The sequence below is a fragment of the Rhynchophorus ferrugineus genome, unplaced genomic scaffold (assembly GCF_030347505.1).
Source record: "Rhynchophorus ferrugineus isolate W39M unplaced genomic scaffold, kcgeb_rfMv2 rfM5, whole genome shotgun sequence".
In the NCBI taxonomy this organism is placed as follows: domain Eukaryota; kingdom Metazoa; phylum Arthropoda; class Insecta; order Coleoptera; family Curculionidae; genus Rhynchophorus; species Rhynchophorus ferrugineus.
The window spans coordinates 18,080,387-18,100,347 of NW_027472584.1; the positions used below are offsets into that span (position 1 = coordinate 18,080,387).

At 33.0% G+C, this 19,961-nt stretch overlaps 1 protein-coding gene across 3 annotated transcripts in view; it reads left to right on the forward strand.

The window, feature by feature from the left end:
• The window catches only part of kcc (solute carrier family 12 member kcc), a 154,993-nt gene that overhangs the window by 127,285 nt on the left and 7,747 nt on the right, over positions 1-19,961 (forward strand). For all 3 annotated transcript variants that reach the window (XM_076405066.1, XM_076405067.1, XM_076405068.1), the window contains exons 2-6: positions 17,474-17,709; positions 17,789-18,034; positions 19,091-19,323; positions 19,395-19,573; positions 19,625-19,943. In XM_076405066.1, the coding sequence (XP_076261181.1) occupies positions 17,474-17,709; positions 17,789-18,034; positions 19,091-19,323; positions 19,395-19,573; positions 19,625-19,943 (1,213 nt within the window). The remainder of the gene's footprint in view (positions 1-17,473; positions 17,710-17,788; positions 18,035-19,090; positions 19,324-19,394; positions 19,574-19,624; positions 19,944-19,961) is intronic.

The window sequence follows — 19,961 nt, forward strand, 5'->3', positions numbered from 1 at the left end:
CTCTATCATTTCACTCCGAAGTCCAATCGACAGTCATCCGAGTGGATTGCACAGGATGAACCCGCTCCAAAGCTTGGGAAACGCAACAGTCCGCTGGCAAGTTTATGGCGTGTGTATTTTGGGATGCCAAATGCATGGGATGGGATACTTAAAGGAAGGACCATCAACAGCGACTATTACATAGCGTTACTGGACAGTTTGAAAGACGAAATCGCCGAAAAACGGCCGCATTTGAAGAAAAAGAAAGTGCTGCTTCACCAAGATAATACACCGTGTCACAAGTCAGTGAAAACGATGACACAAATCCATGAATTGGCCTTCGAATTGCTTCCTCATCCACCGTATTCTCCAGATCTGGCCTCCAGTGATTATTTCCTGTTCTCAGATCTCAAAAGAATGCTCGCTAGGAAGACATTTTCGTCGAATGAAGAGGTAATCGCCGAAACTGAGGCCTATTATGAAGCAAAGGACAAATCGTACTACAAAAAATGGTATCGAAAATTTGGAGGGTCGCTATAATCAGTGTATCACTCTAGAAGGGAATTATGTTGAATAAAAAAACTAATTTTGCCAAAAAAATCTGTTTTACTATGATAGGGCGGGGACTTTTCAATTAACCTGTTAGATATATACCTATATTTAAATTATTGTAAGAATAGGTTAGTTGACTAGTAACAATGTAATAATAAATTTAGAAATTAAACTAAATTAATGTCCTTGTTAATATTGCTGTAGGTGAAAGAAATCCCCCCTCCTTTTTAGTGAAAGCATGCTTATTTCACAACTGGGGGAGTGTCAGTCAGTATCCACCGGGGTAACATGATTGACAGATATTTAATATATTTGTTGTCGGGAAGGGAATTTTATGAATTCCCGAATTGTCGGCATTCCAGATAACCAATGAATTTGGGAATTCCTAGCAAACCGCGGAATATTCGGAGATTGCAGAAGGTGTTTATTTTACATTATCCTAAATTTTTTCATCTTGCCAGCGCTTATAATCCAGAATTAGAGACACGACACCTGTTTCTACAGAGAAATAAGCGAAGGATCGTGATTTGTTATGTAAACAGGCGGCAGTGTTGATGTTTTAGAACCATTGCAGTTTGTAAAAATGTAAAATTATTTTTAAATCAGGATACGATTTTCCTTTTCATTTTATCCTGGTTAAAAAGAGACAGAATGCTGTCTGATGCATAGGAACGTGTAACCGAATCAACCTATAAAATTCGGGCCTGATGAACGGCTGAGTGTTTAACGCGGAACCCGAATTACTCATCTGGAATGATATTGTTTGTTTTCGTAAAATCATTAAAGCATAAATAATTGCTTTTTCAACAAGCTTGGAAATGGAACTTAGTAGGCTGATAGGTCTGTAGTCAGAAGATGGTGACTTAACTCCTTTTTTGGGGATAACTGCGATGAATGCATGTTTCCATATGGGTGGAAAGTGTTGCAGCCTCAGAATGGCGTTGATGATATTACTTAATGCGGCGAGCTGCTTGTAGGGAAGATTTTCAGGATCAGTTAGGCTATCGAAATATTATCGAAACCCGAGGTCTTCTTGTTCCGAATCTTGCTAATCATTTGCGTGAGTATTTTAGGAGTGACTAGATGGTTTAAAAGATAACTCGGAGGCACTTGAGAATGAACGGAGTTGGCCTTCCTAATGATTTCGTCGTTCTCAGTAGCGTTTATATTTGTAGCAGAAGGGAGGTGTTCCATGTAGGCCTCATAGGTTTTAGCGAGGAGCTCGGCCTTTTCGTGGTCGGTGACTGCGAAAGTTCTTGTCTCCGCTGACTTTAGGCGGGTATGACGTTTTCCCCACGATGTTTTTAGAGCGTCACCAGAAAGTTGCGGGGCCATCCAGCGTTTGGTCCGCTAGAAATGAGTTCCATTTCTCGGATCGCAAGGCTTTAATGGTTTCCTTCACTTCTCGTTTTACTCTGTTTTACTCCCTTTTGTCTGCTGCGTTGAGGGTGGCACGACCTCTGCGATATTTCTGTTTGTTTCTGATTGTTTCCAGGCATGTAAAAGCCTGGAAACAGTGAATTCATCGACTACTAAGCTGCCTGACAATTATTTTAGAGTTTGAACTGAGTTTTCATCTAAAAGAACTTGTCTTATAGTCCATGACATCAAAATTGTCACTTTTAAATCGTTGAATCCTAAACTAAACTAGCATTTGAGATATGAACAATAAGTTTCTAAAATAAGCAATAACCATAAGTTTCTAAAAATGTTTTATGGGCTTCGGTAGCAAATTTCTTCAAATGATATCTATATATACCGAATAATCTTATAATAATAATATGCAAGTATTTAACAGAAAATTGAATTAATTCGAACAATGATTATGTCACTGTTTCCCATTAATATGTATATCCAGAAATATGACGAAATATTATAAACAGTAGCGAAAATAATAGTTTTTTTACTAAAAACTCTTATAGTGAACGTTTTAATAACAACATTGTTTACTTCAGGTAATATATACACATGAATTGTTTATTCTTTATTCTTTAAATGGAAAAAATTAAATATCAGAAGTGCTAAAATTAAAATACTAAATATAAAATGTAATACCAGGATGATAATTGAATAACTAAGTCTATAAATATACTTTATTTACTTAAAACGAAAACCCCCCATGTATTATTTACAATATAAAAAAGGCAATTACCTTTTAGTTAAGGTAATAACGATAAACCCATTTGATAATAAAAAAAGAGTGCATAAAAAATATCCAAGCCTAATTATAGGATTTCTTTGGTAGCGAAAAATATGACGTAAATACTCTTTTAGATCATTATTATTTGGACTTTTTTTTATGTAACAAGCTCGTTAAACTTGAGCCCTGGAACATTCGGAAAGTTTATTATGTTCAAGATTTTTTGCGTGACTTTTTTTTTAAGCGGAATGTTTTGGAAATTATGGTATTTAACATGAGAAGTTGCTTTGGCTGACCTTTCTGTATATATCAGCGCTATGGGGCGTCCATCATAATTGAACCATTAGGATGTTGATTCGTTTTTCATCAAACTTTATTATTATAAAGCTCGACAAAATAACATTTCATCATATCTACGACTTACGAGCGACAAAAATGACTACGTGCTGTTTCTGATTAAAATTGGAACATTGTAGCAAAAAATAGCATTGGAAATAACTGAGTAAACTAAACTTAAGAAAAATATGATGACATATGATATCCATTTTTTTTTGTTCTAGTTCTTTCCTTATTTTTCAACCTACTCCTGTCGATGCTTTCTTGTTTTTATCTAACCTATTATAGATGATCGATGCTCATTTTATAGATACCAGATCCCTTCTTTTTTGTTTCGGTTACTGCTAGCAACCCAACCTCTTATGAAAATCGTCTACCAGTTCTTTTTCCTTGCCTATTAGTAGTCGTATGTTTCAAGTTCCCATTTTCCAAATATTTCTCATTTTTGTCCTTTATGGTGTTTCCCCCCCCTTTTCTCTCTTCACCTTGTTGGGTTTATCTTAATAATACTTTTCTTTGTGTTGTCACATTTTGTGTTGTTCACTTTATTTCTTATTTTTTCATGTATTTATGCATATGTGCTCAATAATATATATTTTGTCATTAATTATTAATTTGGGCTTAAGATTAGTTCTTTATCATGGTTGTTTTCTAATTTTATTATACAAAGTAATATGAATTAAGAAAATTATAGATGTCTATATCAAATAAAAACTACATGCGACGCGTGTTTTAAAAACTTCCAGACAGAAAAGCTTCCATTATTGATCAATAACTCCATAAATACATCTTCATTATGTCTGACCAGGCAGGCTAGGTCATGATATTTTCTATTATACAAATAAATTATTACAAATTGTTAGTTATTTTACAAATACTAAAATGTTAAAAATGGTTAGCTAGTTAAAAAGTGGTAATAACTTAAAATATTATTTTTACTGTTATTTCCCAATTTTACTGGCAAAATAATAGCAGTATTTTATTATACATTATAAATTGAATCATTTTATAGGGTACCTGTGAGAAATATAAATTTAGAAAGTCTATGAAATTTTATATGGATAGTACTCAAAAATTCTAAAATGTTTGTTTTTATTACGATTTTTTATATAGTATACAAACAATTTAGAGTTTTAGATAATTTAGATAATGAAACAATAACATGAACAACTTTTGCCAGTATATTATTTAGTATCCGTCTCAAACAATACCATTTAGTTTCTTAAAATTTCACATAGAACTTCCAGTAGTTGGTTGTTCTTCGTTGGTGAATAAGGTGTTGTCTATCTGTCGTATTCATTTGCGAAATTATTGTACGTATTACTTATTAAATAATATATAGTCTATCCAAAGCAGAAATGAACTCACGTCATCCCAATTTATGACGTCAAAACGGTGCAATATTGCCGCATTTAGCGTTTATTTTACGTATTTTAATAAGTGTACATCCAAGTAATATATTTTATTTTCATTAGAGAACATATTCATCTTTTTATGTTTGGTTCTTTTTTCCTTCGTTGCTATTTTTTCTTATCAAATCATTCTGATCGCTCTATTTCACTTTAGTTTCTTCTGTTAATATCTGTGTACATTTTTCTTGATATAATTAGATTTAATCACTGCATTCTCCCTAATTCATTCATCCTATCTTGCTATATATGTCTTGCACATATACGTATTGTTTTAGAAAATCTAATGAAATGTTATTCTAACTTTTACCTTTTTCTATCAACTTTTCTTTCCTTCACAGTCTTTTTATTAGCTTCTTGCCAAGGGTGGCCTAATGTTCCATTTTGAAGTACCTATGCCTGTACACAAGTAATAATTTCTATCCCTCAAAGAGTTGTATATCCTTAAGTTTTCTATGGATACTTTCCATACTAACAGTTATCTCTGAAATAATTGTAGGAATGTTCGTCGGGTCGGTCGATCGGTCGAAATATGTGGCTGCCGCTACGATTATTTATCAGAACACTCACTACTATCTTTGGAAGGAATTTGCACGGGAACTAAAAAACACTGATTGAATCAAAGTTGTTTATTCTAACTTACTATTGATACATGTGGTCGATGGGAGAATGGACAGGATATTAGGTTAAGGTGAAGGAAGTACGGTAGCGCTGTGGAAGTGGTACTGTTACAGGGGGAAGGTGATAAGAAAAGAGAGCGAGACGTCGTCCTGATGGTCTTTTATACCCTGGAACTTGCATGGTACCAATCCACCGGCGTTGCCAACCTTTGTAGTTATTGATGGTGAATTGGTGGTGGCCTAAAGGGTCGTGGCGGTCGCCACATAACTCCCCTCCTAGTGGAACAGCCGTGGAACGTACCTATATGTGGTGCAAGTTCCGGAATGCACCCGCAATCACACAAACAAACGCCCGGGGACTGCTGATGAGATGGGGATCCCAACCTGAGCGAGGAGTTTTACGGGATCAGCTGCCATCGGAGTTTTAGCAGGACGTCGTTCGTCTTGAGGCGTTTAGCTTTGTTTGAGGGTACCTGTAAATGTGTTACGTGTCCCGTTTCGTGTTGCGAGGGTGCTCATGTGTTGCTGGTATACATGATGGGCTTCTGTGGTTTTCGTCCATCAGGCTAGTCTCGTGGGATGTCGTCGACCACGTGATGTTGATGAGTTCCGTTCCTCGTGCTATCCTTCCATGCACGTGTCAAGCACCTGTCGAGTGGCTTATGTTGAGTTGATTTACCTGTTAGGCACTTTGATCACGTCGGGGTCACCAATTGTAGGAATGTTCGTCGGGTCGGTCGATCGGTCGAAATATGTGGCTGCCGCTACGATTATTTATCAGAACACTCACTACTATCTTTGGAAGGAATTTGCACGGGAACTAAAAAACACTGATTGAATCAAAGTTGTTTATTCTAACTTACTATTGATACATGTGGTCGATGGGAGAATGGACAGGATATTAGGTTAAGGTGAAGGAAGTACGGTAGCGCTGTGGAAGTGGTACTGTTACAGGGGGACGGTGATAAGAAAAAGAGCGAGACGTCGTCGTGATGGTCTTTTATACCCTGGAACTTGCATGGTACCAATCCACCGGCGTTGCCAACCTTTGTAGTTATTGATGGTGAATTGGTGGTGGCCTAAAGGGTCGTGGCGGTCGCCACATAATTATTAAATTTTTTTTATATTAAAAAACTACTCACGGTTTTTATACATTTCATTAATTTAACCTTGAATAGAGCTAACATCAAGATATGTAGATATTTTCTTTTCAGTGAATCCAAAATTATATTGTTTCTCTTTAATTTGAGAGATTATAGTTATAGTGACCATACTAATATTCAGTGCAGAACGGGCCTCCATTACCTCGTTTCTGTTCGAACTTATTAATTAGAAACGTAATTTATATCTGACTAACTATTTATTTGGCCTCGGCATTTTCAACCCGAGTAATCAAAAAAGTAGCGATTTGAAATTTATCAAAACAAGCAAAGCGCCAAAACAACGTTTTTCTGTTTATAACCTCTTATCACTAATGTTTTGAAGAATTTTGCAGACATTTGGCAACCGAAGGACTTTCGAACTTATCAGACAGCATTGTATCTTTTTTTAACTGGAATAAAATGAGAAGAAAATATTGTCTGGTATTAAAAACTTACAAACTGCAATAGGCAATACGTTATACATCTTGCTGACGTTAGTTCACTGCTACTTTGAATAGACTATAGGACAACTCTGTAGATTAGAACATCTACCAGATAACCGGCATATATTCTTCATTTATCACATTTTTCCCTATTCTAGTTAACGTAGACCTGATCATAGTTGAACGAATACCATTCCTCTTACTCAATCTAATCTCTTCGGTGCTTAATGTGTCAATTAATTAATTAAACGAACATTCTTAAGCACCGAATCGAATAAATCGATGTTGGCTGTATCGAGAAAAAGGGTTTGGTCCGGAAATTGCCGCCAATACCTTAAATTCAGATCAAGATTGGTGAACTTTACTCGTGCTTTTCCGGTTGTTGCGGAAATGAAATGCTTCCCAGCTTTAATTGGTTGTTGGGGAAAAAACGATCTCAATTTCAACGAATCAATAACGCTACCCTAATGTTAAAACATTTGTTTTATTGTGCGTTTATTAGGTTGATGAACTTTAAACTTCTACCAATATTTACTGACGAAGAACGTTATAAAATATTTTATTGAGTCTGCGCAATGGTTTTTTTGATATTTCTTGTATATAAATCTAATTTCTTAACTTAAACTTAACTTTAACTTAACTGCTGAACTTAAAAAACATCATAAAAAGTTCCGGTTAGCTGTAATTTTTTAGATACGAGTGACACATTTTATATTTTCTATATTCTAAATTTTCAGTTTATGAAAAATTCATTTCTAGACATTGACACGCCTGTTAACTATTAGAATGCAAATAATTCAGCTGTTTGAAGGTTGTATATGATAACACTAACATTGTAATAGGGTAAGTCGTGGGCTGTACATATTTTGCAACTCATATTCCATTATATTATGAAAGTGGTTGAAAAATATTGAATTAAATGAAAAAAGTTCGTTTCTACCGGTCTATAATTTAGTGGGAGTCTGCAGACCATACAGGTTTCTACTTTTTCTTAACTCTATCTATTAATGCAGGATTTTCACAAAAAAAAGGAACATTGGAATTAATTAACATTGGAATCTTAAATCCATCCACCCCAAATATATGATATGGAAAAAGAAAAATAAAACAGTGTGAAGAAAAAACACAGTTCTGATTTTAAAGAGAGATATGATTAACCGCATAGATTGAGCTAATCAATTTGAGATCTTAATACTGCCACAGAAGGAGGCAGAAGTTACTAGGGTCAAAGTTACAGTAATATGATATTCTGCAGAATAGTGTGAATGTCTTTTACAAGATCCCGCCAGCTGGTAGATATTTTTTCAACAATTAAAATGTAAATGTCATTAAATAAATACAAATCATACTTATCACACTATTCACAAATGTTATCAGCATATGTAATTAATATTTACAATTTTCTTTAAATCCAAATATTTTCATCTACTCTATATCACAAAATCTAGAGCTAACAATTTTTTTTCTTTACATTCATTAAGATAAATTAACGGATATAGTCAAAAGCATGAATAAAATATCTATCCTGACTTATAGTATAAGATCAATACATCATAATTCTGAATCATAACTCACAAATAGAAAAGTTCAGTTTATTTGTTTAGAATTGAAATAAATTAACGGAAGACAGTGTATTAAAACCACTGCCACACTTATTGTATGTATGCGATATTTCCTAACGCAGCAACATAGCAACGCCAAGTGTAGGAAGTCATGGGTTAAGCTTGTCAAAGTATTAACATCAATTAGAAAGCGATGCTGTATGTTTAGTGAGATCAGAAGATTGTAAATACTAGTAGAACCAATTTAAACTCTACCTCTCTATGTACTTAAATCGTACACTTAAGAAAACAACATCGGAATACTGAAAAAGACAAGAAAATATTTCACACAAAAAAAACACAAAATTTGTCAAAAAAATACTTGGAGTAACCCAAATCAGAAATCCTACCCCACTCGCAGTATTATCCTGATGTTGTTTCATGTGACTACCACATATTTTGATTAATGGCGCATAACCTTTCTCAACAGAAGTTTATTTTTATGAAGGTTGCAAGAAGTTGGTCGTCGATTCATTGATGTAGAATTTGTGTCTTGCTCAAAGAGTGAGAATAAGTATAAGTTATAATGAGTGGAATAAGTAAGTGACTAGCAATGTATAATATATTTTAACATTTTTATCATATCATTTAACATTTTTCAATATCATTTAAATCATAGGTTTTTGTATGACCTTTAAAATAGTTTTAAAAGATTTTTTTAATTAGAATTTTTTTTGAAAAGTCGGTACAATGTATATTATTCAAAGCCTTGTCCATCGATAGCCGCTACTTTTTCCCAACTTTCCGGCATTTTACGGATTCCATTTCGAAAAAAGGTCATCGAGAAATCAAAGAAATACTAAGTCACGACTCATATGTCGGAATATGTCAAGTATGTTTTCACTGGTTTTTCAATATGTTGTAGAGCGTTGTTATGCTTAAGAATAACATTGTTGTGTCTTTACTCGTATTCTGGCTATTTTTCAAGTAGTGCTTGGCTCAAACGTATCAATTGAAGTCGATTCATTGCTGATTTCATTAGGTTTGAGCAGCTCATAATATACCACACCAAACTAATTCTACCAAATATAGAGCATTTACTTAGAGGCATGAACATTCGCATGCATGACCAAGTGGTCTCCGTGATTTTTTTTCCTGGATCCACTTTTCATCGCCAGTAACAATACGATGCACAAAATTCTTACCGATTTTGCCGTTGAAACAGCATTTCACACATGATCAAACACCTTTCAATATCTGTTGGCTTAAATTCGTACGACACAAAATATCCGAGCTTTTGGATTATTTCCATGTTCTTTCTTGTGTTACTCTCAACAATTATGCATATTCCTCATGCGTTTTACATGGACCATCATCTTGTAATTCCTTCAAACCCTTGTTTTTTGGTTATTCACAGCGCTCTTTATATTCTATCAATATTAAAACGTCAAAACCAGTATTCATATGTTGAAATCGATGGAAACGGACTTCAGCCTTTTTTCACAAATGCGATTTACTCGGTACAAATTCAGACATTTTCAATGTACTGAAAAATATTTTTGCTCATACAATGAATGATACACGCGGAAAAGTGAAACATGAAGTTAGCTACAAATGTACCCGATATGATTTAATAGGATTTGATTTATAATCAATTTATAGGCATATATTTCCAAAAACGCTATGAATTCCAACAATCTAATAGATAATACCCCACTTTTCAATTTTCAATTTCTGAACAGTTTTGGGACTTCTAACTATAAAGCGACTGTTGTACAAATGTAAAGCCCCAAAACTATTTTTAATTAACCGAATTATATTAAAGGAACAAAGGTATTTGCTTTGCTACACGGTCGACTGTAACTCGAACTAAAAGACACCTTCAAGTGAATCGCTTGAAATTTGGTTGAATTCATGGGAGATTAAAAGTTTCGTATAGACTGATGGTCCAAAGCTTCAGAACCATCCCGACCGAGGTCGTCTTTGTCGGATGTTTGCGGTTCAGACCGGCGTTAATTACATCAAGTGACCGACTGAGTCCAAAATAGATTTTGATACCCTTCTAATTTAAGTCCTATTTTACTTAGTTACGTCAGAACATTTGAATATCTGAATATCTGTTTAAATTTAATATATTTTTTATCAAGTAGTAATGGGCATTTTAAATTCAGTAATTGTACGAAATTATTAATTGTTGAAAAAGAAAATAGACAATGACACAATACAATTAGTAAAACACTAAACATAAATATTCTACATATAATTGTTATTCTACTAGAATAGAAAAACAGATCAAGCCTGCACTTTTTACCCACTTTCACTTTCACCAAATTACAAATATTTTGAAACTTTTATCTTTCTCTGAGAGATAATTTTTAATGCATTTTTTCTGGTGTGGTGGAAATTTGTGATTTTTTACCATTTTTATATTTTTTACTGTCATTTCCTCTCAAATCGCAAGTTAATAAAAATAACACGGATTATAAATCTCATTATTTTGAAACAACACTTAGTTTAGATTTCAAATTTACAATGATATATACGTTTAGTCTCATGAGAATCAATGAAAAGATATAACAATCATTAAAATCTACAAAAATAATTATTAGTACTTCTCTTTATCAGAGTATTATCAATATATCAATCTCCAAAGCTTGCTGTATAGTAGAAACCACAATGGAACTTCATTCACACTGTTCTTATACAAAAATTAAAATAACTATAGAATTGCAAAATACTTCAATATTTGTTTATCCACATAATGCAATTGCAGCTAATTATAAAATAGATACAAATTAATCTATTAATATTAATTTAACATAACTTAACTTTTTATAAGCATGGGACTATAGAACAAGTCCATAAACTTGTAAACAAAATAAACCCCGACCTAAATGACAAAACATATTGTTCGGCTGCTTTTCTACATATATCTCAGGCTTTTGACGAAGTATGGCATACAGGCTTGCAGGTTAAACTAAAAAAACTTCTCCCTCATCCGGACTATCAGCTACTAAAATCGTATCTCACTGACAGACATTTTATTGTAAATCAAGGCGATGAACATACCGAATTAAATCCCATATATTCAGGAGTTCTGCAAGGTAGTGTACTGGGTCCAGTACTGTATCTTCTGTATACGGCCAATCTACCCACCACAAAAATAACTACTGTGGCAACATACGCAGACGACACAGCAATCTTAGCATCCCATGAAGATCCAGTCACAGCATCAATATACCTACAAACCCACCTGGAGCAAATACAATTATGGTTGAAGACATGGCGCATTAAAGCCAATGAATATCAATCACAGTCAACTCCCCCAAGCAGAGCATGTTAAATATCTTGGTATGCACTTAGATCGACGCCTAACCTGGAAGAAGCACATACTCTCTAAACGAAAACAACTTGGACTCATCGGTCGCAAATCCAAATTATCATTAGATAACAAGGTATTGCTGTATGAGTCTATACTCAAACCTATTTGGTCATATGGAATCCAACTATGGGGTGCCGCTAGCAAATCTAACATATCCATCATTTAACGGTTCCAAAGTAAGGTGTTGCGTGGCATGGTTGATGCTCTGTACTATATTTGAAATAAAGTTGCATTCCAATATACTCGCTAACCAGCTAAATATGCGACGTGATAGTGAAGTGCGTAGACTAAAACGTTTAAAACCACCTGATTTGATTACTGGACATGGAGAATAAGACTAATTAATTAAGATAATATTTTATACAGGAGATCGCTTAATGAAGTGATTTTCTACATGCCATATATATATATATATATATATATATATATATATATATATATATATATATATATATATATATATATATATATATATATATATGCCTATAGGGCATATATATATGCCTATAGGGCAGATTGTGGATTCACAAAGAGTAAAAAAAGCTTAACTTCTTGAGAAATATTGCACAAATTGTTGAAAATTAAATGTGTTATTTCTATTATTTTTGGCAGATTTATATAAACTGTATATGCGGGATGCTTGTAAAAATACGTTTAATGGCTGGAAAAACACAGTACTGCATATGAATGTCGATTTCTATTTATAAAAGGCCATAAATAATGAAATTGGCCGGAAATATTTGCCCCCATCACCTTAAATTTAGATCGAAACCGATTTACCTTTTATTCTTTCCATACTTTTAATTGTTTTTCTAACACTAAAACGTCAATAAATTATAATATTATAGATAGAAACATTTAAAAATTAAAACATAATGTCTGTTTTTTTGTGGTTAATTGATAACTACTAAAATCTTAATATTTATAATATAGTATTGTTTTATTTCAGTTTAAAGAAAAACCATGGGAATTTAATGAAATGCCACAAAATAGTATATAAACATTTGAATGCATACTTATTTAATCGCTAATTAAATTTAATTTCAAGAGAGATTACAAGTTTATTAACAAACTGAGAGTTCATTGTCCAATACGGGTGATTCAGTCCCGTGTTAATTAAATATACCGAAATACTGTTTGACACAGTTCTAATGATATATTTACACACTCTCGTCATTTTATATTAATTTTGATGAACAGCGAAAGAGATTGATGAAATTGTCTGTATTTATTATTATAAAATTTCAATAAATCAAACAATATTATGATAAAATATTATAGAGCATAACTTAATTAATTTATATTATATCGTACTTTATTAGCATTATTTTAATTCTAATTAGTTTTTAGGATTTTAGCTGTAACAAAGAGAAAAATTGTATTAATATGTTCATAAATTGTAATGAATTTAATTAGTTTTTAATCCATTTAAGATAATGAAATTCATGTATCAATGGTAGCAGCAATATCTAATATAATTATATGAATAATTTATGTCTCAATTACTTTCGTACATTTAAAATTGGGTTCTCTTTGTTGGTCATAAATCTGACGAATAGGACAGTCGTTGAAATATGTCTCTTGAGCCATGCAAGATGGTACGTTGTATTAAGAAAGAACATTTTTTGTCATAACTCTTCCTTTTTTTCTTTGCGTTAACTTTTACACCCAGATAGTCCAGGGGTTTAGCTTTGTTTAAACAATTTGTATCCCAACAACAATCCCTATGCATCTCAAAAAATGTATGTTTAAAACTTCTTGGTTAATTTTTGGCCTCTAACTCACTTCGGAGCCGAAATACCGAGATCACACCACTCTTCAGCCTCTTCTTGTGATTCCATATCATAATGATAGATAAACATCCCATCCCTAGTGATGAAACAATGCACAAAATCATTTTAGTACTGGTTAAAGTCCCAGTTTTGTTTGAACAACCCAAGGCTTCACAACGACTAATTATATAATTGCTTCTATTAAGTATCTCTGAAATAACAGGTCAATTGAAAAGTCCCCGGCCTACCATAGTAAAACACATTTTTTTGACAAAATTAGTTTTTTTTATTCAACATAATTCCCTTCAAGGGTGATACACTGATTATAGCAACCCTCCAACTTTTCGATGCCATATTTGTAGTACGATTTGTCCTCTGCTTCAAAATAGGACTCAGTTTCGGCGATTACCTCTTCATTCGACGAAAATTTCTTCCCGGCGAGCATTATTTTGAGATCAGAGAAGCAATTCGAAGCCCAATCCATGGATTTTTGAGACGGTGCATTGTTTTAATGAAGCAGAACTTTCTTTCTCTTCAAATGCGGCCGTTTTCGGCGATTTCGTCCTTCAAGTGCTCCAATAACGCTATGTAATAGTCGCTGTTGATGGTCATTCTTTTTCAAGGTAGTCAATGAAAATTATTCCATGCGCATCTCAAAATACAGACACCATAACATTGCCAGCCGACTGTTACTTTTTCCCACGCTTTTGAGCGGGTTCATCGTGTGCAGTCGACTCGGATGACTTTCGATTGGACTTCGGAGTGAAATGATGGAGCCATATTTCATCCATTGTCACATATCGACGCAAAAACTCGAGTTTATTACGTTTATTACTTGATCATCTTCAAACACTGCTCCCAATCATCAACTCGTCATTGTTTATGGTTAAAAGTGAGCTCGCGCAGCACCCACTTTGCACAGAGCTTTCTCATACCCAAATATTCGTGAATGGTATGATGTACACGTTGTATATCTTTAGAGTGTCTGATATTTCATGCAGTTTGAATTTACGGTAATTCAAAATCATTTTGTGGATTTTTTTTATGTTTTCGTTGGTAACATCGGGTCTCTTGGGCGTCCACCGCGTTCACCGTTTTCGGTGCTCATTTCACCACTAAACACGCGAAATTCTTTTTTATCCATTTTTTTCTTAATAACAAGTGAAGCAACTTTAACTCAAAATGCTATAATTCACAAACTAATGATCCGACAGCTGTCAAATTTATACACGCACCTTTTGAGGCTTAGGGCTAACTAAAAAAACATATGGATTTAATTCTAGTAGCGCCATCTATTTGTCAGGCCGGGGAAGTTTTTGGTACTGGTAGCCGATTTTTAATCACAATTTATATGTGATTTAATTCAATCTAAGCAACCAGGCTATCCATATCGCAGAATTTGCTTAAAAAATTAATTTTTCAAAGAGGTTCCTATTATACCATAGTTTATAATGCTCCAATAAATTAGCGATAAAATATTACTATATTTTTCTATAGATACTATATTTAGCTGTGAAGCCTTAATAATAGATAATAGATGCAACATTTAGCCTTTATCATATAATATTTAACAGGTAAAATGTTTTTGATATAATTTATAATGAACTTCCAGGTCAGGGCTTTCAGTCCAGATATAATTTTCATTAATTCTTAGTAAAAAATAGATAATTTTTTTAATATTAAATAGTGTTTAAAACTAGATAATAAAACATTTATTGTATTAAATAATATATATAAATTGTAATCTATCTACAGCATTGTATTAGATGTTTGCTAAAAATCGTTAATCCTGTTTCTCTAGGATTAGGATCTAGTAAGGATATTGAGACACAATAGGAACAGGTTTTGGATAATACTCAACTAGAGTTGGATATTAAGCACATTTCCTGGTATATTATTTGACGCTTTCGTGTAACATCGAAATAATTGCCTGGCTCTAAATGGACATTAAATGGTGGGAATTTAGTTATGAGCGGAGGGTTTGTATGTAATGCTGAACCGAATTTGTGTCGAATTATATAGCATAACCTGAAACATATGTTCCTGGCGATTGATAACCGAATAATCCGATTATATCGGTAATGATCGCCATACATTTTTAAGGGGTTATATGAGTATCGATGATTTAAGAAAGACATAAAGCATTTTCAACTTTGTTAAAATATGTTTTCCATTGTTTAAAAATTAACTGTCAACACAATTTTAATTAAAAGAATTCGCGGTATTTATCACCTTTCTATTAGTTAAATAAATCCAAAGAACAGAATGAAATTCTAAATATAACTATATTGCGGTGAAATCAAATAGCTCGTAATTTTTTTTATCACATCAGGTATATGAATTATGTATTGAATACAATAATCGCAATAAATTGTGTAGATTCCCATTTACCGATTTTAGAAATACTTATAGATGTGAGCGATAGAGACATATGTAACCAGACGTGCATCGAAAGTAAATAGAACGTAAACGTGATTGTTATACCGAAATGTTTGCTTGATTTTAAAGAAACTAAACTTTGCGGCAAACTAGGCGCCTTTTATTTTTAGATCAAACATTTGGAAATCTTAACAAGACATATTGAACAAAATCTGAAATTCGAAAGATGTTTTTAAACATTTGGTTATTATTTTTCATTTTAATTTGTGGCGAGATCTTGTGAAACGAATAAGTAAAAATCTTATTTTTTCAAGACTGGGGCTAATTTATCAGAGGGCAAAGACCGGTGATGAATTAAAGCAAACGGTGCAACGTTCTAAGGCCCCTGATGCTTCCTATCTGGAAAACTTCAACTCGCAGAATGATCATAAAATGTAATTGAGTCCATTTCCGTCCCAGGGGAAAACGAAGATAATTAGAATCTAGTTTAAATAGCTTTAGTTTTAGTAGTATTAGTATAATGGAATTTGTTTTTAAATATATTCCCATATATAAATACTATACATGTTTAAATATTATTATTACTTGAAAACAATAAACGTCATAAATACATTATAACGATTTTGTCACTCACATTATGTATTATTATATTATCTTAAAAAAATAACTAACCATATGATTCAGAATATTAAAATATTATTGTGAACTGGCGCCTTCGTAAATATTGATAATTTAAATCTTCTCTTATGTATTATATATAAACATGTTATTATTAGTAAATTAAGCTATCATAAATTAACCGAGCTCAATGCATCGTGAAACTTTCAGTTAAACAGTTTCAGCAAGATTAAAAACACCATTATTTCTTCTTTATGGTGTTTATTCTTAGAATTTTAATGCCACTAAATAAAAATATGTTCTTTTTTGCAGCTCGATACATACACAACTGTGCATAATGATGAAGGCATATTTCTTGGTACTAAACTCTCTTTTTGAGATGCAAATCACAGGCACTTTTTATAAACCTGAAACAAATTACACGAAATAAACGAAAAATATTACTAAAAGCCATTCATTATAACTCTTTTTTAACTTTAAATAATACAAAGTTTACTTATACTTTCATTTATATTAATCAAACGTCAGATCGATGAAAAACATCTGACATTTCGCGAAAAATGTTTGATACGAAACACGTATGTGCTCTTAGTTGTTTTATTTAACTTTCGTCTTTGATACAAATTAAAAATAAATCGTTCGTTTGATTTAAACTGGAAAGACTTGACACTGCTAATTGAAAATAGTTCTTTTGTTTGGAGTTTCGTTTCATACACATTGTTTAATTGTCGGCGTTTCAATTTTCTATACTAAACTATCTTTTGAAGTGGAAATAGGGAAGTTTTGTTGTGAAACTGAAATAAATTCCTACAAATAATATGTATCATACACATAGGTATTGTATCATAATCATTTATGTAATGTTTTAAGTAATTGTCTTTCTATTAAACCAGTATTATAAGTATTCTTATTTAATCTAGGAACAACTAGATGGCACTTTAATTGATATTAGAGATTTACGCATTACTTTCTGAGACATCTAATATACTTTATTAAATTATTCTTGTAATTAGATTAATATTATTATTATTATATGTAGTTTATATGGTTTCCTATAGATGTCACACAAATATTTTTCTAAAATATATTTGATACCGGCGCATTCATCATATCAAAAGAAAGATTTGTAATTTATTAATAAATGTAATCTTCTATTTCAGGTCACGATGAGCCTTTCGACCTATACTACGACAATGAAGATGAACAAGAACGTCCCAGAATTACTACTTTTGTCCAATCTATGGCTAACTATTCAAACACTATTCCTCCTCCATCCAACGATCCAGATGCTCCAGCTCAACCCAGCAAAGGCGCCCAAATGGGTACCCTTGTTGGAGTTTATCTACCTTGTATTCAAAATATTTTTGGTGTCATTTTGTTTATTCGTTTGACATGGGTAAGTACTTAGTTATAGTCCCGTTTCGTTCACAATTCGTGTGGACTGAAGAAAAAATAAAATGGAAATTCGGTTTTAGGTTGTTGGTACCGCAGGAGTTATTTGTGGTTGGTTAATCGTTTTTACTTGTTGCTGTGTTACAATGTTGACTGCCATTTCTATGTCCGCGATTGCTACTAACGGAGTCGTTCCAGGAGGAGGAAGCTACTTTATGATATCTAGATCAATAGGTCCTGAGTTTGGTGGGGCGGTTGGTATGCTATTTTATACAGGTACAACTCTCGCCGGTGCCATGTATATTGTTGGTGCTGTGGAGATTGTATTGGTAAGTGATCAGTTACATTCGGAATTTATATTTAAACTTTCTAATGGAGTATAATTTTAATATTAGGTGCTTGTATGTATTCTGATAATTTTTTCACTTACTGTAGAAACGTGGGTCTGAGTGTTGTCACTCAAGAGGATTGGACGCAAATTCGTCTGTTACTCGCTAGTGCTGTTTTTTTTTGCAACAATACGTCAGCAGTTAATTTGTTCAATTAACGTCGTTAGATATCTGCAGTATCAATTTCATTTGGTTTTAGCAGCTCGTAATACCACATGCACAGCAAAACTTTATGATCCTTCGCTTTTACCGCTTCGGTTGATGGCTGTCCTGGGCTAACCCATGACTTATTGCGCTTTGTATTGTCGTAGTAAATCTAGTTTTTAACGTTTCACAATATCACTATAGGAAAATTTTCTTCCTGATATTGAAACGGCTCGAAGTGACATTCCGCCTCCTTTTAAACCTTTCCCATTACGTGTAAACATCTGGAAATAGTTGGTTAAACAATTGATAAACTGTCTGAAAGCTATTCGAGATGGGCTTCGGCAGTTGATTTGTTCCATGAGTTCCATGATTAGCGTCTGTATATACCGAATAACTCCACAATATGAAATGGAGAACTGTTATTATATATAGAGAATTATTAAAGCCATCGAATTTAACAGTCAGGTTAGGTTGATTAATAGTTGTTTACATTGATATTTTACATTTTCATCAATAGGTATGACAGATTAAAATACATACAAGCACCTATTAGATTTTACTTTTAAAATCATTATGAATCAAGAACTGTTGTCTGAAAACTTGAGCTAGCATTTTAAATAATAAAACACGCGCTTGAAAACTTACGTGTGTATGTTATAAAGTTAGGTATGAACTGACAAAAATACAATTTTACCTTAAACTTATTTGATCTGAAGTTGGTGTAAGGAAAAGTTATTTTATGTTGAAAGAAAAGCAATAAACCTTTTAATATGTAAATTTGCAAAAAAAGTTTTGAGGAGTTCTTGATACTGACGCCAGAAACTTCAAAGTTGTTCTTGAATGTTTTAGGTTTATATGGCACCAAGTTTGACGCTTTTTGGTGAAATATCAGATGATGCTGTGAAATTCAACAATTTTCGGGTATACGGTACTGGTTTATTGATTGTTATGGGCTTGATCGTCTTTGTTGGCGTGAAATTTGTCAACAAGTTTGCCACAATTGCCTTGGCCTGTGTACTTTTATCAATTCTCGCTGTCTACATTGGAGTGTTTTACAATTTTAATGGGAATGATAAGTTATAGTTAGTATATTTGATTTTGATAGATTCTTACATGATATGAACAAAAACAGTTAACAAATTATTTTTTGTAGTATGTGCGTACTCGGTACACGTTTGTTGAAAGTTGAGGATTTAAGCGAATGTCATAAGAACGTTAGTGGATCTTTATATCAAACATTCTGCCCAAATGACCAATGCGATCCATACTGGTCTACGCACAACCTTACCATTGAAAGAGGTATCAAAGGTTTAGCATCTGGTGTATTTTTCGGTAAGGACGACTATTAATCAGAGTTAATTATATTTCCACGATATATTCCAGACAACATATATAATAGTTTCTTGGAACAAGGACAATTTATAGCAAAAGGCAATTTGCCAGCTGATGTTGAGAATCTAGGCGACAACAACTACGTTCAGATCATTAATGATATCACAACATCATTCACCATTCTTATTGGTATCTTCTTTCCTTCTGTGACTGGTATTATGGCAGGTTCTAATCGATCTGGGGACCTTAAGGACGCACAAAAATCTATACCAATTGGAACCATTTGCGCTATACTGACTACCTCTACGGTTTACTTATCGTCTGTTGTATTATTCGCTGGTACTGTTGATAATCTACTATTAAGGGACAAGTATGGTTAAAATATGTG